General features: G+C 38.2%; 1 protein-coding gene across 1 annotated transcript in view; it reads right to left on the bottom strand.

The window, feature by feature from the left end:
* Nucleotides 1–5,078: 5,078 nt before the first annotated feature.
* Nucleotides 5,079–23,527, bottom strand: part of ESR2 (estrogen receptor 2) — a 45,409-nt gene continuing 26,960 nt past the window's right edge. Inside the window, exons 5-8 of the mRNA XM_070931604.1 lie at nucleotides 20,582–20,720; nucleotides 19,710–19,843; nucleotides 11,063–11,243; nucleotides 5,079–5,353 (exon numbers count right to left, since the gene is read on the bottom strand). Of these exons, the coding sequence (XP_070787705.1) occupies nucleotides 5,176–5,353; nucleotides 11,063–11,243; nucleotides 19,710–19,843; nucleotides 20,582–20,720 (632 nt within the window). The 3' untranslated portion in view covers nucleotides 5,079–5,175. The remainder of the gene's footprint in view (nucleotides 5,354–11,062; nucleotides 11,244–19,709; nucleotides 19,844–20,581; nucleotides 20,721–23,527) is intronic.

The following is a 23,527-nucleotide window of genomic DNA, read 5'->3' as shown; positions in this document are numbered from 1 at the left end:
GAGGATACTTTTTTCTTTAAGGAACACATATTTATACACATTTGCCTAGCATCCATACTTTTTGAAAACAAGTTCCCCCTACAAAAAAAAAGCATTTTGAGAATTTAAGTATATGCATTTTTGGCTATAATTTTCCAAAAGTACATATTCTTTTTGTGATGTTGCTTTGAACTGTTAGCTGCGTAACAACATTCTAAAAATAATTCTGACTTCAACATCTTCAAAAGTTTTGAATTGCTCACAAACAGTATTTCTAAATTAAGCCATCTATTTAGTCTCAGTCAGGGGTGTCAAACTCATGTCTTCATGGCGGCATCACGTGACGTATTGGGACTTTCCCCCCCCCCTTTGCTAAACCGGGCATGGGTGTGGCCAGTGCATGATGTATCTGGCCTGCAGGCCGGGAGTTTGACAGCCCTGGTCTAAGTGAAGATCTGTAAGAATGACACAATTGAAGATATAGAACAGCTCCTTTTCATGAAAGAAAGGTGCAAAGCTAAAGCTTTTCAGGTGAAAATGAAAGGTGTTCCTTTAATAAGGAAACAAAGAAATGTTTCTTTAGGATGATGAAAACATCTAGCAAAAAAAATCCAGGAAAGTACTTTGTGCAGAGACAAAAGAGGCTTAGCTGAAATAATCCAGAAATGTAGCTATATTTCACTGTTGCAGAAACTTCAAAGGAGTCTGATGCCCCCTTTGCAGATGGACAGATTTGTTATGGGATCAACCTCAATGGACAAAGAACTCTATTTGGCAAGAGTGATTGTGGGCTCTCCTATCCTTCTTTTACTCTATTTGGTTTTTATGTTTTCTTTCCTCAAGATAAAAACGGTAACAGTAACAGAGTCGGGAGAGACCTTGGAGGTCATCTAGTCCAACCCCATGCTCACGCAGGAGACCTATATTAGGGATTCGAACCGCCAAACTGCCAACCTTTCTGATCGACAAGCTCAGTGTCTTAGCCACTGAACTACCTTAGCCACTGGGGAATCAAACTGAAGGGCCAAGCTCACCCTTACTCGAAAGCCAGCAAAACAACCCAAAACTCTGTTCTTAAATTCTGCCATTCCTATATGTAGCTGATGTTATCACATGTGCAGCTGGGTGCTATAATGAAAGATGCATGGAGTCTAGTTCAGAAAAAAAAATGAATTTATCAGACATTGGGGAAACTATAATGTTGAACTTTCTGCTGCATTCTATAAACCCCAAACACTGAATTTTGTCATTGTTTTCATAAGCACACAGAAAAGTTTCAGCCAAGCACCTTTTCCCTACCTTGGGTTTTCTAGAGCAGTGTTTCTAAAATTTGGCAGCTTTAAGATGTGTGGATTTCTACTCCAAGAATTCTCTAGAGCAGAGGTCTTCAAACATGGCAGCTTTAAGACTTGTGGACTTCAACTCCCAGAATTCTCCAGCCAGCTGGCTGGCTGGAGAATTCTGGGAGTTGAAGTCCACAAGTCTTTAAAGCTGCCACGTTTGAAGACCTCTGCTCTAGACAGCATGGGGGCTACTCTGGGAGTTGAGCTCCATACGTCATAAAGTTGCCAAGGTTGAGAAACACTTCTCTAGAGCAAAAAACAAAAACAAAAAACAACCCTACTTCCTATTTTAGTCCCAACTTCCCTTCTGTGCCAGCTGAAGAGGTGGGAGAAATGCTTGGAACCAAATCGGAAATGATTGACCACTGGAATCCTGAGAACTTCCATTGTCCTGCTCTAGACTTCAACTCTATGCTTTGTTCCATACAGAAAAGAGCAGAGCGAAAGTACTTGCTCAAAATAAAAGTGCAAAAGCCCGTTGATGTGTCAAATCCCACCAGGCAGCTGAGCATATCTAAATTATTTTATATGCCTAGAACTGAATTTGATGTTTCCATAGATTGGCTGTTCTTAGCTTTTATTTTTCATGCTAATCACTAGCATGATCAACGAGAACCAGATGCAGTGGTTAAGTCACCAGGCTAAAAACTAGGAGATTGTGAGTTGTAGTCTTGTCTTAGGCACAAAGCCAGGTGACCAGTCTCACTCAGCCATAGGATGAAGCAGTAAACCACTTCTAAAAAAAACTTTGCAAAAAACCTGCAGAGGCATGTCCTGGCAGTCACCAGAAGTCAACACTGACTCACAAACAACTCCCCATAATAAATAAATAAAATGCTACATTGAAATCAAAAGCTGTTAAAGGACCATTGAAAAAGCTCACATGGCAGCTTCAAGCAGCACCCACAATCTTCTCAGGTGTCCCTAAGATCCCCCCTCCCAATTAATTCTTATTATTCCATTTTAAATATTTATTTGCTTAAAACTCAAGATTTGACAGTCTTACATGATTTTTGTTAATTACTTGTATATCATGCCCGACACATGGATTATCTGCAGAACCTTTACCAAATCCCAGGGGTTCCTGGCAGCTGTGGCCACACAGATTCCTGTTGGGAATGAAGAGTTAATGGGGGAAATGCCCTATCAATGGATATTCCCCCCAAAAGAAAAGAAAAAAGAAAATTTCTAATCAGTGTTGTTCAATTGAAATCAGGCAGCTTTTCCATGAGTTTCCTATTAACGAGTAGTTGTTAATTTTCCCCCCTCTGAAGCCTGAGGTTTCTCAAGTTAACAATTAAAAAGTAACATAAACAGTTAAAATGGGATTTAAATTCTGGGAGTTGAAGTCCACTCCTAAAGTTGCCAAGGTTGGAGACCCCTGGTTTAAATCATTTGAACTAATTATTGACTGTTTCAGACAGAACAGGTCTGATTACAGAGAAAGTCTGGATTCCTGTCCTAAAAGCTGAAGGAGGAAGAAGTCAAACATGAGACGGCATTCCAAAGGTTGAGAGAAACAGCAAGGAAGACTTTTCTCACGTATCCAACACACAAACCTTGGAATGGAGGGGCATCTTTAAGAACTTTAACATGACTGAGTATAATTAATTTAAATAATTCATTAGTGGTTGTTTTTTAATTATTCTCAGTACTTATGGTTGTTTACAAATAAAATATAATGTGGATGTTTTAATGTTGCCTATATTTTACAAACTGCCTTAGAATATGTTATATGTAGAAAGAATGAATGCATAGATTTTCACGACCGGACAGGATGAAACTGAGATGCGTGATCTTATATTCAAAGAAATTTAGGACTTTAAAAATAAAAAAACAATTAATTGTACCCCAAATAGAACTGACAACAAGCAGGGGTGTCAATATCGTGCCTAACCTAGTTATGAAGTCTATCAATGAGAGGTCAAGGGAGATAATGCATGTAATGATGTCATGATGTAAATAGTTGCCTTAAATCAATATAGCTATCTAAAGGTAGAAGGTGTGTTTCACTATTTTATGTTATTGTGGCTTACTGTAGCTGTTACTGTTCTTGGTTGCCCTGTTTTGTATCAGTTGAAGTTTCTGGACACTTCTTAAAGAGAACCCAACATGAAGAGCAGTGTAGTCAGGCACACTTCACAGTTTCCAGGGATGGTTCAGGGATGCTTCAGGGATACTAAACCTTGCATTCTTAAGGGCATTTCCTAGGCCAGTGCTGGCAAACCTTTTCAGCACTGAATGCCGAAATGGGAGCGCACGCGCACACGCATGCCGGAAACCAGAATGCCTGGTGCGTGTGCCAGAAAGATGATTGTCTGGTTTCCGGTGCACACCTGGTCTTCCGGTTTCCCGTGCGCCTACGCACATGAAGACCAGCTGGCTGGTGGCATGTGCGCGCCAGAAATCAGAAGATCATTTTCTCGGTGCACATGTGCGGCTGCTCTTCCAGTTTCCGGTGCTCCCGCATGCGTGAAGACCAGGTGGACAGCGCACCGGAACCCGGAAAAGCAACAGGCGACGGCTCGCATGCCCAGAGAGATGGCTCTGCGTGCCATTTCCAGAATGTGTGCCATAGGTTCACCATCACAGTCCTAGGCTAACTTCTTCATCCCAGGTGCTTGCATATAAAACTCACATATGAAGCTGATCATTTTACAAGCTTTAGAATAATGTATGCATTTAAATATTCATATGGAACAATAATGCATATACAATTCCTTAACTGTCCTTAATGATGCCACAGTTCCAACTATGTTTTATATATTTGTGTAGAGCTGCCTCCTACAATGAGAAGCTGGTAGGGATACATGAATGTGATTGACTGGGCTCATGGGTTGGCACATGGACATGCATAAGGTGGTTGATCAGACACATTCTATTTGGTCCTCCATTTCCTATTTTGTACTTCCAGGTTTGTCTGTAAACACCTCAATCTCATATAAAATAACCATAATTATTTTTGATCTTCAGTACTTCAAATATTACATCACTATTCACAAATGCTGAATATTCATTGCAATAATTCCTTCACAACAATAGCAGAATATTGTACAAGTTTCTAAGTGGAAATAAAGCCACAGGTACTCGAACATAGAACTCAAATGCATGGTAAATGCTTAGATAGCAGTCAAGACAAACGGGGGCTTTAAAATGCTGCCAGTTCATTTTATCCGAATGAATCTAGAAATGAGCTCTCCAAACCCAGGCTTTGCAATTAAATATGAAGACCTGCTCATCATTCCCCTTTACTAACTTATCTAAAGTACATTTGCACAATGGAAAACCATATTAAATGTCCGTTGCAATTAATAAGCTGAACAACATGCATTTTTAATGCAAGCAGTTTTTCCTGTTTGCTGTAATGTGCAGCTTGATGCATTGATGAACAGCGTCATGTCAAGCTATTCAGTTTCTTATCAGAAGTTGCCTCTCTTTCTGCCCTGACAGATATTCATTGTGAGATTTTAGGTTTTTGAGTTGTCCAGCTCTCCTTTAAAAAAAGAAAAGAAAAGAAGCTTATATTGGCATCTACCTAGGATACCATGAAGCTTAAGGCTGTTTTGGCAGTTAAATAGTCTCCTCTACGGTAGAAGGCACTCCAGAAATGCAACGTTTGATAAAACCACAAATCATCAGCTGGTTGTTCAGTTCCAACCACATGGGGCTTTTCTAAAACTGTCTAAGTTGACAGACAACATTCAGTCTGAAAAAGATTAACAAATGGTCCAGTAAAAATTGTAATGATGCCGTAGTTTTCTTAACAGCAAATATCCAAAGTTTTGATCTGGATATTTCTTTCATTCTTTTTTCTTTTTCTTTGGGTTTTTCCTGGATTTGGACTTCTGTGAAATCACTGCTGGACTTCATCTGTTGTCTCTGCTGGTTCCAATGGGCTATTCTCAAGATTGGAGACGGGTGTTTTCTTGTGGCTACGGACAGTGTGAGCATTGAGCATCTCCAGCAACAAATCGTAGACTGGTACTACATTCTTGCACTTCATACTAAGAAGATGCTCCATCCCTTTGTTACTGTAAAGAAAACATTGTGATCAGAAAGAAGTGCTGAGATTTAAAATACAGAGGTGCTCTAGGAGATTCTACAAGATTTTTAAATGATTCACACAACTACACAATGTTGCATAACAGAATATATGGAAGGTATTTGTTTGGACCATCTAGCAGACGGATGTCAAACTCGCGGCGTCACATTGCCGTCACGTGACGTTTTGCGAGGTTTTTCCCCTTCACAGAGCTGGGACGGGCTTGGCCTCCGCATGATGCATCTGACCCGGGTTGCCAGTTTGACACCCCTGATCTAGCCCAATTCCCTGCTCAAAGCAGGAATTCTACAACAGCATCCTTGATAGAGGACCACTTCGCTTGAATAGTACCAACAAAGGAGAAACCAGTGAGCTCTTGCCAGCAATGCAAAACAAAAATGGATTTAGAATATTAAAATTAATAAAAAGTAAACATTAATATTAAACTTTAAAAACTAAAACAGAAAACACTTGAAAGAATATTTATAAAATAAAATTGAAATTTTTAAATACTTCATGACTGCATTCAGGAATTCAGTAAACACTATGAAAGATTGGACTATCATTTGGTCTTCTAAAAATTTTTTTTAACATGGCACTCACAGGAATTTTAATGCAGGGTTCACCTTCTATAGCATTGGAAACTCATTCTGGGGATGAGACACTGGTATCCCTCATAAGCCATTTTATCTCATGAACTATTTTGAAGCTAACTTCTAGCTGACTTGAAAAACTAAGATTGGGCAAGAAAGACTATGATCCAATAATCCTTTCTCTGGGTGGCCAATAGAAAAGTTCAAAAACAGAATTCAAGCAAGTCTGCCACTTGGGAGTTTCTGGTGTTCTCGCAATTGTGACTCTGGGCAGCACGCTTAGTATAAAATCCTAACCAAACATACACGATAAGAAAATACAAAAAGTAATGGCAGCTGAGAACAAACCCAACTCTCATCTTAAAAAAGACAAACTCACAGTGACAGGCTCATCTAACCTCCTGACTACAAGCCTGAAGTTCAATCAGGTTGCCTCTACTCCTTTTCTAGCGTACTTAGATTGCAACAGATATTAAGGAAGAATCTGCTTGTATCCCAGAGCTGGGAGGCAGGGGGAAGCAAGATCAAAGCCAAAAGAAAAACAGACCCTCCCCCAAGCCATCACATTGTCTGGTTCTGGTTTCAGAGAAGACAGATTAGATCCAGAATGTGACCGGTTCAGTCCTTAAAATGAAGAATATCACAAGGATAAGCAAGCTGTGAGCTGATTTGGAATAGCACATAGAGGGCTGATGAGGAAACTTCATTTTCTATAAATCACTGGGTGTGTGGTTTCAAATTTGAAAACCAATGACTGGATAAACCAGACTTGATTTGGAGGGGAAGGAGCAGGAAGATTAGATGGAGCTCAGATACATTATGGATCCATTGGAACCCTGGATCTAATTGCTATTTACCCAGTAAAGTAAGTGGAAGAAAAGCATTTAAAATGAAAATTATCATTCTGGCTAATGTAGCTTGCTGGTTGAAGTAAGGTCTGTCCAAATGCTGCTGGTCAGTTACTAGTCTGAAACAATAATTTTTTTCAGTTTCTGAGCAGCCAGAAATTGGGTTAATGGAAAAGTTTCTATAAAAAGCAAAATAAGCCAAAAGCCAGCTTGTGCTATTTCTTACTTTCACTGATGGAAAAGTCAATATTCATTAAGCCAATTCCATGTAATGATTCAACCTTTTTCAATGTGTCCTTTAAAAAGTATCAATAAATTTTCCAGTGCCAGGTCAATGTATTAACACAACCACAGAGCAGACTTTCATTGCCATCACAAAGTAAACAACTTACATGGAAGAGCTGGGTAGAAGAGTTTAAAGGGAAAAAAATGAACCAGGTAAATCTAATCAAAATTATTCTGCTCTTGCACCAAGAAAAAAATGAGGATTATTAATGGCATTGTCATTCAGCTATTTTGAGAGACTGAGGATGAAACAAGTTGTTTTAGTTCTGATAAGCAACACAAATAAGATTTGCCTCTATAGCTGGCTGGGGAATTCTGGAAATCGAAGCCCCCACATCTTAAAATCACTAAACTCGAGAAGCACTACTCTTGTAAGGCAGGATTGTTTCCTATGAGTTCAGCTACACTGAAGCTAAAGTTTTGTGTCCTAACTCAGTATTTTGAAGTGAACAATGCATGATTTTTCACTTAAGCTGACTATCTTCTTAACTTGCTCTGAGGAAACTTCAGAGTGAACTACTGAAAAATTGGGTGCTCCAAAAAGTCATACACTGTTCTAGGCTTTACTGCGCTAAATAGCAGGTCAAGCCAATCTGGGTTTGGGCCAAGGGGAATGGGAGAAGCAGGGGCCAACCCTTATCAGTCACCATTTGCAATCAGATCCACTGAAAAGCAACATTATTCTTTTGATGGTATATAGAGCTATCTCTGCTTCCCTGTATTTCTTCTATTAAGATGGGGAGAGCTTTCTTGGTAGCAGTGTCTTGCTTATGGAACTATAACACCAAAGAGATGCTCCTAGCAGTTCCCTATCATCATTGCTGATTTTTGATCTTTTCAAGGCTCATATGCCTGCCAACCCAAAGTACAAGTAGTCCTCGACTTATGACCACAATTGAGCCCAAAAGTTCTGTTGTTAAATGAGACATTTGTTAAGTGAATAGTGCCCCACTTTATGACCTTTCCTGCCTCAGTTCTTAAGTGAATCACTGCAGTTGATAAATGAGTAACCCGGTTGTTAAGTGAATCTGGCTTCCCCGTTGACTTTGCTTGTCAGAAAGTCACAAAAGGTGATCACATGATCATGGGGATGCTGCAAAAGTTGTAAGAAACAGTCATAACAGCACTTTTTTCAGTTCTGTTGTAACTTTGAACAGTTGCTAAATGAACTGTTGCAAGTTGAGGACTACCTGGATAAATCTCTGAATAGAGAGAGCCCATCCTCTTTGCCAGTGCCAGTTATGCGCATCCAAGGACAGCAATAGAACCTGCATGCCCTTTTTTTAAAAAGATTTAGATGTTCATTAAACTGATACTTCCAAGGGCTACAGTCCAAGCCAACTCTAGCCAGCCAAACTGGGCTAATTCTGTCTTCTTTATGGTCCGTCTTTTCTTTAACCTGGGTGGAAACTGGACAGCTGTTCAAATAGTTGGTGTTTCAAGGAAAGGATTAGCTTCTGAAAGGCCTTCAAACAGAAGGCTGTTCTTTTAAAGAATGACCTAGGAATGGCAAGCTGACAAAAGCCTGGGATTTGATTCACCAAGGTTGCTTATTTGCTTAAATGTATTAGCCACCTAGTTCCAATGGATGGTCTCTCCCAAAACATTGGAATCCATTCTGCTCTGTACAATGTGTGTTACAAAATTAGTGCAAGACTAATTTTTATTGAAGTTCCACTGTGTATCCACTGCTGTTACAGTCAGTGATATATACAATTAAGAGGTATAGAATAGAATAACAGAGTTGGAAGGGACCTTGGAGGTCCTCTAGTGCAACCCCCTGCTTGGGCAAGAAACTCTACACCACTTCAGACAAATGATTATCCAACATCTTCTTAAAAACTTCCAGTGTTGGAGCATTCACCACTTCTGGAGGCAAGTTGTTCTAACTGTCAGGAAATTTCTCCTTAGTTCTAGGTTGCTTCTCTCTTTGATTAGTTTCCACCCATTGCTTCTTGTCCTACCCTCAGGTGCTTTGGAGAATAGCTTGACTCCCTCTTCTTTGTGGCAGCCCCTGAGATATTGGAACACTGCTATCATGTCACCCCAAGTCCTTCTTTTTATTAAACTAGACATACCCAGTTCCTGCAACCGTTCTTCATATGTTTTAGCCTCCAGTCCCCTAATCATCTTTGTTGCTCTTCTCTGCCGTCTTTCTAGAGTCTCCACATCTTTTTTACATCGTGGCGACCAAAACTGGATGCAGTATTCCAAGTGTGGCCTTATCAAGGCATTATAAAGTGGTATTAACACTTCATGTGATCTTGATTCTATCCCTCTGTTTATGCAGCCTAGAACTGTGTTGGCTTTTTTGGCAGCTGCTGCACACTGCTGGCTCATATTTAAATATGAGGTAACAAAAACTTAGTGTTAGTATAAACTTGCAATGCAATATGCCAGCTCAAATGTTGTTATAAAAATATTTCTGGGCACGGAGCTGTGTAAAGGTCTAAACATTTTCATAATTGAACAATGTAATATTTTTGTACAATAAGATGCACTTTTCTTACAAGTACTGCTAAAACATTTAATTATCAGCTTTGGAAGCTGGCTATATTTCAGCAACTTGAACTTGGCCTTGTGTTTTTTAAGCAAAAATTCTGAATGAAGCTTTCTTCGGGAAAAGCTAATTATTATCACATCATAGAAAGCATTGCCTTCCATGAATTTTGTATTATATTTATAAAATCTTTGTTACAATAATTTTAATAGTTTAAAAATGATTAAGTAAAAATGTACTGCTCAGCCCAGCACTCTTAAAATTGCATTTTAATGTATTTAATCCATAGAATTAATGGACATTTGTATTAGTTTTAATTTTGACTGGCTTCTTAAAAATAAATTTCTTTTATTTTTATTTGTATACCCCCATAAACCCTCAAAGTTACGTTTTAATTTAACTTAATATTTCAATTCAATTTGTCCTTACAATTGAATTACAATTCATCTATGTAGGATGATAATATTTAATGACAGAATATTCTGTCATTAAAAATAAAATTCCACAAATAATGTATTAGATTAGATGAAAACTGAGGCAAATTTTTATCATTTAATCTTTTTTAAGGTCTATTTTTCAAAAGGAACTAATTGGCCTTCAAAAAGAGACATGCTTTGGAAAACAAAATGCAATAGCTTTAGTTACCTGTTGTTCTCCAGCAATAGATCAGAAACATACCGCCTTTTCTAAGCAGAATTCTTTGCTTATAAGACAATTCAGAACATAACAATATGGTATCCAATATATAATGATCATCATATATGTTATAGATGTTGTATTATACAAGTGAAATTGCTGTGTATATTATGCACAAATGGATTATATATATTTACAGTTACATTAATAAGCAACATATATAAAAAGCTATGTAATAATTCATAAGGAGAAATGAAAGCAGAAATGAAAAGTAATGCAAGGAAGTCATCTCTCCTCCTTCACTATCAAAGGCACAAACAGAAAAACAGAAAACAGAATAACCCAGTTGGAAGGGACCTTGGAGGTCTTCTAGTCCAACCACTTGCTTGGGCAGGAAACCCTACACCACTTAAGACAAATGATTATCCATTCTGTTCTTAAAAACTTCCAGTGTTGGAGCATTCACCACTTCTGGAGGCAAGTTGTTCCACTGATTAATTGTTTTAACTGTCTGGAAATTTCTCCTTAGTTCTAGGTTGCTTCTCTCCTTGATTAGTTTCCACCCATTGCTTCTTGTCCTGCCTTCAGGTGCTTTGGAGAGTAGCTTGACTCCCTCTTCTTTGTGGCAGCCCCTGAGATATTGGAACACTGCTATCATGTCACCCCAAGTCCTTCTTTTCATTAAACTAGACATACCCAGTTCCTGCAGCTGTTCTTCATATGTTTTAGCTTCCAGTCCCCTAATCATCTTTGTTGCTCTTCTCTGCACTCTTTCTAGATAAAAAAGATAACAAGTTGCAAGAAGACATCTCCAACACCATCTAGAATGGTCTTACCTTGCATGCCGAACATGAGAAAGTAACATCAACAAATTTGCCAAGCGAGTTGTTTGTTGGGGTAAAGGGACCCCACTCTTTGCAATGACCCACACCAACGCATCTGTCACTGAGTTTAGCAGATGGCTCAGTTTTTTGTTGCTTTCAGGTTCTTCTGTAGCAGATGACAGTGGATACATGCCTGCACAAGAGTACAAAAAATCAATGTTATAAGGAATCCTCCTTCCCTTCCGATGATTAAATCTGAATTAAACATTTATTCTTTTGGGTCTATATGGTTCACAACGAGGGATAGCTTTTCAAGATTTAAGGTAGGAAATGTAAAAGTTTTCAACTCAGCCTGAAGATTCTGGGAATCAAACTTAGAAATCTTTACATACAAAGCAACTATTCTGTAACTAAGCTATAGCCTTACTTTCTGATATAATAATAATAATAATAATAATAATAATAATAATAATAATAATAATAATAATAATAATAATAATATCAGAAAAGTTGAAGAAAGAGACAGCTACTTCTGTCTGCAGAAGACCAAGCCATAAGAACAAATGCATACAAAGCCAGAATTGGAGAAGACAGCAACAGATAGCAAGTGCCCCCTTTGCAAAGAAGCTGAAGAGACAGTAGCTCCACCTGGTTAGCTGCTACAAGAAGATTGCAGAAACTGACTACAAACAATGCCATGGCAGTAGCATAAATGGTCTATCAGAATATCTTCAAAAAGTATCATTTGCCTACAAACAAGAACTGGTGGGACCATAAAATGAAGAAGGTAATAGAAAATGAAAAAGCTAAATGCCCTGGGACTTTAGACTTCAAATAGACAGGCACCTGTCAAATAACATCCCAGACTTAACAATTGTCGATAAGAAAGACAAAAAAAATCTGTGTACTGGACGTGGCAGTACCTGGAGACAGCAGAATAGAAGAGAAAGAACTGGAGAAGATAATAAAATACAAACACCTGCAAATAGAAATAAAATGACTGTGGCAAGATAACAGATGTAGTAGTATAGTACTAATAGTAATAGGCACTTTGAGTTCAATCCAGTGGTGGGCTGCTGCATGGTCGCAAAGGTTCAGGCGAACCTTAGCTCTGATCTCTGGCTAGGCCCGCCCATCCACCCCTGTTCTATGCTATCCATTATTACGTACTTTCTGGCTTGTTTGCTGGCCCAGCTGCGTTGTGCACCGCCCCCTGCTATTCTCACCGGAGCTGCCTGAGCTGATTAGGAGCCTGTTTGAAGCTCTGTTTCTCTCCCAAAGGGGCGCGTGCAAACAAAGCGACCAGCGAACTCTTTGTTACAGAAAGTGCAGCCCACCTCTGGTGCAATCCCAAAACAACCGGAACACCACTTGAATACATCGGCATTGATAAATTCACTATCAGTCAATTGCAAAAGGCAGCTTTACTTGGAACAGCTTCCAAGCCTGCAATGCTACTTCTAACACCGTCAAACGGCTGACTGCTCGATGGACCATAATGATAATAATGTAATTGACAAACATTGTAAGAATTTTTTAGCAAAGATATAGCAATAGAATTTGGTCTAGATAAATGTGCTATAGTAGCAATAAATTGGGGTAAAATCACAGACAGTAATGAAACTGAAATGCCAAATGACCAAACCATCAGAAGTCATCAGGATGAAGTCTAATAGTATCTGGACATTCTACAGCTGGATAAAATCAAGCACAGTCAAGTTAAAAATGAGATTAGTAAAAAAAATACATCCAAAGAGTAAGAAAATTGCTAGACAAAACTGAATGGAGAAGACACTATTAAAGCTATCAATACTTGGACAGACTTGTGATATAATACAATGCTTGTACATGAGCCAAACTAGACAGTTTGGACTGAAAAACAAGAAAATATATGACTATTCACTATGCATTATATCCTCATAGTGATAATGATAGGTTAGCCCGCCCCCACAAAAATGAAGGCAGAGGTTTTCCTCATGTCAAAATAACTGTTGAAAAAGAAAAGTTAAAAAGTTAAAAATTGGAATGTATTAAATGTTCAGGAAACAAAAAATGAATATCAAAATAATGTAATAACAAAATAAAATGCTGGCAAGGAAAAGCATTACAAGGTCAATGTCTACAAAAGATTTAGGGGACAATGGATAAAAATAAAGCCTGGCAATGGCTTGTAACTAAAATAATAAAAAAAACAAGAAACAAGAAACTGAAGGGTTGATTTTAGCTGTGCAAGAGCAAGCTATTTGAGCTAATGCAATCAAAGCCAGAATTGAAAAATCGTAAAATGATTCAAAATGCAGATTGTGCAAAGAAGCAGAAGAAATAGTAGATCATATTTTCAGCTCATGCAAGAAGTTCACAGAAACTGATTATAAACAATGACATAACACAGTCACCAAAATTATTTATGAGGACATCTGTAAAATTATCATGTGCAAGTAATGAAAAATTGGTGGGAACATATAGTTTAAAAAATAGAGAACATTATTAAACATTGATGAGAACAGACACCATATTAGCCTTGAATGAAAAAATGATAATAATTTAATGTCAATTCTGAGCAGTAGCTATGAAGATGAACTTTCTCATTTCCAAGAAATCTTTCTCAAAAATCCAGAGAAAAGTGGTGGCGGTGGTGCTGGTGGTGGGTGGAAGTTGGGAAGAGTAGCGGGTGGGGGGGATGCTTGTGTTTAACCCATGTTTCCGCCTTATTGCAGTTACAAAATATATGAAAATTGTAAACATGCTTACTAGTGGTGGGTTCCTCCCGGTTCCACCTGGTTCTGCCGAGCGGGTAGCGGTGACAATATGACATCACTGAACCAGTTCTGCCCCCCCGCCCCCTGCCCCCCACCCCCCGTATTATTCTTACCTTTTATTTGGCCCCACCCCCCATCTATTGCTGCTCCTGAATCCCAGCTGATGGCTAGAGGGAAAAAAACTGTTTAAACTCTTGCCGTGGGGCTTCAAAGGGCCGCCCTACAGCTGATCAGTGTTAAAAGAAAACAAATGAGTAGACCAGTGCCTGAAAAAATACATGAGTAGATCAGTGCCTGCAAAAATAAATGAGTAGACCAGTGCCTGCAAAAATAAATGGGTAAATCGGTACAGCTCTGCAAGCAGTTAAAAACCTGGTAGACCAGTACCTCTGCTAAATCCTAAAGAATTATCACATGACCATCAAGCCATGCCCACAAAATAAGCTACGCCCACAAAACCGGTAGTAAAAAAATTTAGAACCCACCCCTGATGCTTACTGGATCTTATCAAGTACTAAATGTACCTGAACAAAGTTTTCCTAATAAGTAGGAACTGTTCTCTCCCTTAGTTTTCCTCATATATTCTCTTGGCCCATAATACTACATACTGTAACTAGGACCAAAGAAGTAGCTGAAAGGTGATGTGAAATGTTATGTACGGCTCCTAATTATTTTTGTCTCTGCACTGTGAGCTATACCTGTGAAAGTAAGTCATAACTTAGTTCAGGAAAATCTCCAGTTAGGAGGCAGGAGTTCTGATATTCCTAATTGTCTACTAAATTCAAAGTACACAATTTGCGTTGTAACACAAAATACATCATTTGCAACATAATTCCACAAATGTGATTTGTATTTATAAAAATGTCATTACACAAAAGACATTAATTGCCACAAATTAATTTAACTGTCTAATGTACAGTAGATACTGGTAGGTGCAACAAACGTCCATCACAGGGGATGGGGCGGGATGACTGGACAGAAATCTAATCCACTGCATGTGAAGTCCACGAAATAGGGGTCCATTAAATCAGAGACAAAATTTACAGACTCTTCTAAATCTCCCTGCTCATTCCAGCCAGTTCAATTTCTTTCTGGTTAGCTGGCAACCCTAATTATATGAACACGCATGAGTTGGAAAGGCTGTTTTTTGATGTGCTGATAGCTGAGATGGTTGCCCTTTCCAAGGGTGAAAAGTGAGAACCAATGAGAAGAAAGAAACAGGCAACAGAATGACCTTAGTCGCTGCAATTTATAGGTATCACTTTTGGAGTCAGCTCTACAGGGCTTAGAATGGGACGGCAGCAGATTGGCTGTTTTCCAGGCAAGTAAAATGGAGTGTTAAATGTTTGGCTTGTTTAGTAGCTGTGAGGTCAGTTAGACCTACACTGGCACTTCAGACACTGTGATGTAAAGGTGGAGAAGTTATCTAAAGCTATTCAAAACAGGAGGTGGCATACTGCTATGCATTTGCAAGGCAAGTTTGTATTCTTCTGTCTTTATTTCACATACATACAGATATAGCAAATCCAGAAGCTATTTATGTTACCAGTTGAATTGCTCCATTCAAATTGGTTTAATGCTGATGCCCAAATATCTATAAAGAGATTTACAGTTCAGTTGGGGAAAATGTACTACCTATATCATCTATCATCTATCTATCTATCTATCTATCTATCTATCTATCATCTATCTATCTATCTATCTATCTATCTATCTATCTATCTATCTATCTATCTATCTTGTTTCCCCGAAAATATGACATCCCCTGATAATAAGCCCAATCGGGCTTTTGAGCTCATACACTAAAATAAGCCTCCCCCCGAAAATAAGCCCTCCCTGAAAATATTTAAACATAGAGCTGGAAATCAGATAAGATGGCAAGAGGAGCCCCATCTTGCTCCACAGGCCCCAAAATAATAAGACCTCCCCGAAAATAAGGCCAAGCGCTTATTTCGGGGTTTAAAAAAAATAAGACAGGGTCTTGTTTTCGGGGAAACATGCTATCATCTATCTATCTATCTATCTATCTATCTATCTATCTATCTATCTATCATCAATCTATCATCTCTCTATACATGCACACGCACACACACACACACACACACATGCATGCACACACACACACACATACACACACACACTAATTGCTAAGAGACTTCTTAGAGATTTAATTGTTACAGACATGGAAACTTAAAGAATGCCCAACTCAGTGACTAACAGGAATGGGATTCTAATCTCTGGTTGCTAAAACAAACAAAAAGTATAATGAGATATCTCTAAGACTAATAAATCTGCTACTGAGTGAACCTATACATACACACACACACACATACATATATCATACAGCTATTTATGCAAAGGTATCTCAATTTTCCACTGTCTTTTTAGTGGTCATATTTATCTAGGAAGTTAGTGGGTAACATTCCAAGGATTTATTCTATTAGATTTAATATATTTTTAGAATTCTGTGGATGCTATTATGAGAGTGTGTTGTGCATACAATGGCATCTGCAGGCACTGTAAATGACACTATGCTCAGTCTAGCCAAAAGTCTAGCTGTTTATTTCATGCTAAGACTTAGCAGGATATCACACTTCCAAAGTCCACCAAATTGTTGCTGAATGTCGGCAGTATGTTCTGGGAGACACTGAATCTTTCAAAAAGCTGGGTCTTTGGCAGTGGTGGGATTCAAGTAATTTAACAACCGGTTCTCTGCCCTAATGATTTCTTCCAACAACCAGTTTGCCAAACTGCTCAGAAAGTTAACAACCGGTTCTCCCGAAGTGGTGTGAACTGGCTGAATCCCACCACTGGTCTTTGGCCACATGTGGCTCACAAAATACAATTACCTATTCCTCATTTGCAGTCGTATAGATTTGGGGGAGAGTGGGAAGGGGATAGGAAGGAGATCCTTAGGCTGTTTATTCTTGGTAACAAGATCTGAGAGAAGACATCATCTGTTCTTTTTTTTAAAAAAAAATAATCCAGCAAAACATAATAATCATGAAATATCTATCAAGTAGAAAAATTGTTATTCTTAATGTGATGTACCTGCATACAAATCATAGGCAAAAGGTGTACATTTCAGAATGCATGAACATTAATATTTAATTATTTTAAACAATTCAATACATATTAATATAATAATTCTACAACTGTATACATTTACGTAAGTCATATTTGTGTTGTATTGATTTCTGATAAGTCATTTTCTCTTGTAAAGAACAGCAGATCATTTTTAATCAGAACATATTTGTTTTATGAGTCACAATGTAAATTGTACTTCTTGATAAAAAAAATCTAGAAGATGTCATAAGACTAGATGATCATACTGTTAAAGAACACAGCAATCATAAATATTTTATGTATTTATTAGTATTTATTACATACATGCATTTATTCTATGTATGTAAAACCTTGGGAGAAAAAAAAGACAAGATTAAAAAGTAAATTGTTTTGTAGCTAATCAATCAATCAACCAACCAACCAACCAACCAACCAACCAACCAACCAACCACATTTTATAGCCTTGCACCCTCTTCAGGATACCAGGCTGTGACTTTAAGTCACACAGTTCCTACTATGGTAATCAGTGTAACCAAATATACTGATCACTATGATAATCAGTAAAACCAAAGGTGCTTTTTCAAGAGGCAACTGGACTTTCTGTTTTTTCTTTAAAGATGTTTCGCTTCTTATCCAAGAAGCTTCTTCAGCTCTTTGGAATAAGGGATTCTGCCTTATTTCTTACTTTCCAACTCTATTTCATTCAGACCAGTCTAGGGACCACTTGGAACAGAGTTTTGGTAGCTTGTTCATATGCCATAAAAGGTCCCCCCACCCCACCCCGCCGCCTTGGCTTCTCTCATTTGTTAATAGTTTCAAAAAAAGATTTAACTACTCTTTCAGCTGCCCCATCAGAAGATATGTTTTATAAACTGACCCTCCAATAAACATTTTTTATTCTTTTATATTTCATGTTTCTAGATGGCCCATCTCCCTCAAGAATCATATGGATTGTGCGCATACGGGGAGAAGGAATGTTAGAAATGATTATGCTTCTATTCTTTGTGAAGAATGATAGAAGAGCTACTGTTGAAAACACAGAGCAGTGGCAGGTGGGTAGGGTAATAAACGCAGTAGTTAAAATAGAAGAAATGAGCATTGATTGGCTGCTTTATACCAACACCCATCTAGTTCCCTTTTTTTTTTTTTAATGGAATCCTTGGAAAACCCAGTTCATCTTGCAAAATATTGTGTGCGATTGGAGAGACAATAGGGAAGCAAACAATCATGAGATAAAAGCCAGGAAGGCAATCAAGCATAAAATCAGCATAGCAGGATTTATTTGCGGTTCATAAATGGCAACACACAGTATGGAAAGGCTTTAAGAATGTGCAACTCTGCTTACTATGCAGCTTATATTCATTTTGTCAATCTCTTTATTTCCTTCTCAATATAGATGGTTATTCAATCTTTTCTTTGACCATTACATTGTTCCACATTGAAGTGTCCAAGACAAAATGCCTTAGAGCAAAACAATAGTTTACAACATCCTAAAAACACTAATGGTGATTACGTTCAGTTAAATTAGCTTAGCTAATTAGCTAAATTAACTAAGCAGTTGTTAAGAAAATGGCTCTTCTCTGAAAATGCCGATACTCTATGTAAGTTTTAAATAGAAAAAGAGTGGCTCACGTGAATGCCCCGTTCAGGATAATGCCATAATTAATTATAAAAGTAAATATCATATTCACAATTCAGACAACATTTAAAAGGTTTTGAAATTCGCCTGCTTTCAATGAGAGCTATCTAAAGGTCCCTAAAATAAAATAAAAATAAATTTGACTACAAATATGTTTTCGAAGCTTTTAGAAGCATTTCATCCAGATAGGCACTTGAGTTTGTTATGATGATTAGCCTCTCAAGCACAACTGTAACCATCACTGATTCATGGGCTCGTTGGATTGTAAAGGAGGCCTCTTTTCTCCAATACAACTGATAGTGAAAAGAGCCCTCTATTGCTTTTGATAATGGTAGAGAGACAGCTTATATATGAACATGCATACACATGTGTGTGCATGTATTACAACAGGCGCCATCAATTTGAAAGGGAGAAATATGTTTTAACACCCTCATTTTTTAATGTAAGAAATAACTTGCTCAATTTGATCATCAGATCCTGTATTTGGGGGTCAATCAAAAGAACAGCCCCCAGAGGGGTTGGAGAAACACTGGTCTGGAATATACAAACTTAATTCCATAGAAACAACTGGGAAAACAATTGGATGCAGGCACACAATCATGCAGAATGGCACAATATAATGACCTAGGTCCGCGATGGCGAACCTATGGCACGCGTGCCACAGGTGTCACATGGAGCCATGTTGCCTGGCATGCCAGCTTAGCTCCGGGAGTCTCTGGAGGCTGGGGACAGCAAAAAACATCACTTCCTATCCAACTGGAAGTTGGGAAATGGGCCGTTTCGGTCCTCCGGGGGGGTGGGGAAGGTTGTTTTCGCCCTCCCCAGATGCATAGAGAGGATCTGGAGCCAGGTGAGAAAGAAAAATGGGCCATCGCGTGCCAAGAGCGGGGGAGCGGGGGAGGGTCGCACACGCATGCGCGGGGCGAGGCGCATAGAATTATGGGTGTGGGCATGCGTGCATGCGCGCAAACCTCCCCTGCCCCCCCTTCCTGGCACGTGATGGCAAAAAGGTTAGCCATCACTGACCTAGGTCTTAGGTATAAAACCATTATAATATAAGGAAGGGAAAGCACTTCAGGTGTTTTTATTTCATTCACCTGAACAGTTCTTGCGTCCTTTGAAATTTTTCCTACCACAACCCAACTTTTTGTCTCAATAATAAGCACAGCTTGACATGACTGAAACTTCTACTCACTGGAATTGAGAAGAATCATTGCCTTGACACAGAGATATTCTTTGTGCTGCAATTTCAGCTCTCGAAGCCTTGAAGTTGTTGCCAAGAGCATATCAAAGATTTCCAAAATTCCTTCTACACATTTTCCCTCATCCCTAATTTGAAAATAGTCAGAGGATTACTTGACATACAAAGCATGTTTTCCACCAAAATACTGCATTTTATTCCAACATATAGTCACATTTTGCCTCTACTAAGTGGTTCATATTTTATGTACGCTGTGCGTATTTTAAGCATTAAATGTTCAATACAATCTTTGTTCATTTTATAAAAGGTGAAATCATACCTTCATTACAAGTTAACTCATGATCATATTCTTTTAACTTTCTTGCTTCCAGCAGTTTCTCTTTCTGTCTTGCTGTTCTGATGCTTAAAACTTCCTCCTAAAATTATATTTCATTCAACCTAACATCCCACACATATTTCTAGAATGACCAAAAATTCCAGGCTTGTTTTGACTAGTGAAATCACAATTGTACCGCCCCACCTACAGTTTCTTACAATCCAAAAAATGGTTTGTGGCTATAAAAAAAAACTGCCCAGCCTAACACTAGATTGCTACAAAGTACTTTCTATAGCCTTTCCAGTTAACTCCAACTGAACACTTGTTCAGGAATTGATGAAGCTTCTTTTAATATCATTGCCAGTAAATCTGCAGGAGGGAATGAACAGGGGTGAAGTTGAATTGAATGTTAACCATGATAGTTCATGCAGGAGAAAATATTTGGGCCTTCCTGAAAATAGTAAAAGATTGTCTTTGCTTGTTAACACATTTTCATTCAAATCTTTAACTTCCAAACATGCATGCCGGTACAACAATACTTATCTCTTACCTGTCAAGGACAAGATCTGGTGCAAATATGAGCTTCCCTGGGTGATCAATGGATCTCCACATTAGACCCACCATTAATACTTCCAACCAACAGCTTTCCAAAAGCCTTACTTGATCATATAGACTCAGCTCTATGAAGCCTTTAAAAGAAGGGGGAAAGGAAAGAAGGCATACTTACATCATGAATACCCAAATATATACACCTTCCTTGTTTCCAGAGCAATATAAATTCTTTAAAATTTAAAGTTATCTTCTTGATTCACTTGAAATTAGGAAATCCATGACCTAAATCCTTAGAAGTTTGTCAACTGTTGATTCCGAGTAGTGGACCCTTCCTTCCTTTATCTATTATTTATACTGGGTAGCAAACGTGGATTTTGGCTTTATAAAGGTGGTTTACTAATAAATAAATAAATACAGTCTGGATGCTTACTGCGAAGGATTCTACCAGACATGTTAAGATTTTGTAAAAACAATAACCTGAAGAACAAAACAGCAAGGGTAAATCAATCATAACTACAATTATCCGGTGCCCAAGGCTTGAAAGGACCACCAGGTCTTTAAAAATTTCCTAAAAATTTCCTAAATGACATAATGGTTCTCTAGAGCAGTGTTTCTCAACCTTGGTAGCTTGAAGATGGGTGGACTTCAACTCCCAGAATCCCCCAGCCAGCAGCGCTAAAATTCTTTTTAGGAACATGAGAGTGAATGCGTGTAATAAATTTAATGGCAAACTATTTTTGTACTTTGGACATTGGATTAAATCAATCTGCAGACAATAACAAAGTCTCCTTTTTGCACGATGCTACACTTCATCACATTGTTAAGTCATGAAGAAAGACAAAAATAAGAGAAGGAAAGGCATACAAAAATAAACCACATTACTGAAGATTAGGAAAAGATCTTCCCCAAATCTCAGCAGAACAGCACCAAGCTCTCTTAGCTATTTATTTTGTTTGTTTGTTAAATTTATATATCACCCATCTTCAGGGGTGGACTTCAGATCCTTTAGCAACGGGTTTGCTGCCCTGTGGCTGGGTGGGCGTGGCCGGGGTGGGCATGGCCTAGTCATCCACCTGCACCATGGCAGGGGGGGGGTTCCACCCTCCCCAGGCTCCAGAGGCTTTCTTTAAACCTCCGGGAGAGCAAAAACAGCTTCCCCTGGGCTCCAGAGGCTGGAAACAGGCCCGTTTCAAGACTTCCAGAACCTCCAGTAGGCCCATTCTTTGCCCTCCCACACCCTCCGCGCAGCCCCTGCACTTATCTGGAATGATGAACAGGCTGCATGGAGACTCCTGGGAGGGGTGGGGTGGGGCGGGGTGGGGCAAGGCAGTATGGACATGGCCAGCCAGGGATGGCATTTGGGGGTTTTCCGAACCCTGGCAATCCTTGGCTAGAGGATCACCCGAACCCTGCCAAACCCCCAGGAACTCACCCCTGCCTGTCTTACTGTCCAATGCAAGAATCAACCACTCACTTAAGAAGATCATGGTAGAGATGAAAAAGTGTTGTTTTTTTTAAGAGAAAAGGAGGAGAAAGAGGAGAAGAAGAAGGTTGTAAGAATTAATACATAAGGATGTGGAATGAAACTTCACTGCTCTCTTTCTTTAAAGAAAATGTGCTCTGGTAGGGAATGATTCTTATTAAATAAGATGGTAGAAGCAAGATTTAAGCACTAAGAACACTACAGTATTTATTTTATTTATCCCTTCTTTTATTTCTTTTACTTTACTTTATTGATTTATTTACTACTTACTGGCTAGTTTGCTTCAGTTTATACATTGCTACATTTCTGAAGGCTCAAAGTGACTTTTGTTGTGCCTATATTTCAGAGGGATGTAATCTAATTATCCTTCTGATGTTCTACTTTTTTCAAATGTTACAGTGCAATTTCCAATTAATAAAAAATTAACTACCAAAAGGAATATCACATGCATTTTTAATGTAACATGTATTTAGAAATATATTCTTACAAAAATATATATTTAAAATCTACCTGCATGAACCTAAATTTAAAACAATCTGTGACCTGCCCAGAGCCAGACAATATAAAATTTTAATAAATAAATATAAACAGTATTTGTATAATTAAATTTTCCCCCTTTTTAGGTTTCTTATTCTTAAATTAATTTGTGCTTTTTCTTGCAGATTTTTACCATGTTGTAAGTTAGTTCAAAGTCTTCTGAAACCTTTGGGTGCAGCCCTCAAAACCTCTCAAAACTTGCCACCATATTATAAATGCTATTGAGATAAAATATTAAAACTCCTAAATGTGTGGGATATTTTTGCGTTGAATTTATTAAATTTATTTTATTTTATTTAAATCCAATACCTTTACCTTGACATTGTATTCGAAGAGGAAATGCATTCTGTAGTTGTAAAAAGGTTATTCATCTTTATTTTGTAAGTGGAATATTGTGTGGACATTTATCCAGACTAAAAAGGTTTATGTTAATATCTACAGTATCAATTTTTTAAGATGATCACACTTCTATTCTGCCTTCCAACTTTCTCACACCACAGATATATCCTACAATACAAATACCGAATGCCAATTTGATTATACAGATTGAATTTAGCTAGTATTTCTCCTGATAGATTAATAAGGAAAACAGGCCACTCTGAATCAAAAGAAACAATATGGATGAAGACAAATGCTTGTTAAAAAAAAAAATGGCTTAGTCATGACTGTGGTAGACCTATCAAAATCAGTAGAACTTCAGTTAATCATGATTACATTAAGCCACATTTATTTCAAAGTGCTCTTCTAAATATGACTATAGTTGGATACAAGTTAGAGGAGTTTTTTTTCAAAGTGGGAGGAAAAAAATAACAACTGCATTTACTACAAAAATGGTTTGAATTAGAGGGGCAGCAGAATTACATACATTCTATCTCCATCGCTGTGAGTGACAAAGTAAGCAGGGAAAGTAATCAAAAGTGAAAA

This window comes from Pituophis catenifer, unplaced genomic scaffold (assembly GCF_029215685.1).
Source record: "Pituophis catenifer annectens isolate HBS135680 unplaced genomic scaffold, rPitCat1.0.hap2 SCAF_1, whole genome shotgun sequence".
Classification (NCBI taxonomy): Eukaryota; Metazoa; Chordata; class Lepidosauria; order Squamata; family Colubridae; genus Pituophis; species Pituophis catenifer.
Note: the sequence above shows the minus strand (reverse complement) of the source record. Positions and strands in the feature narration are given on the sequence as shown.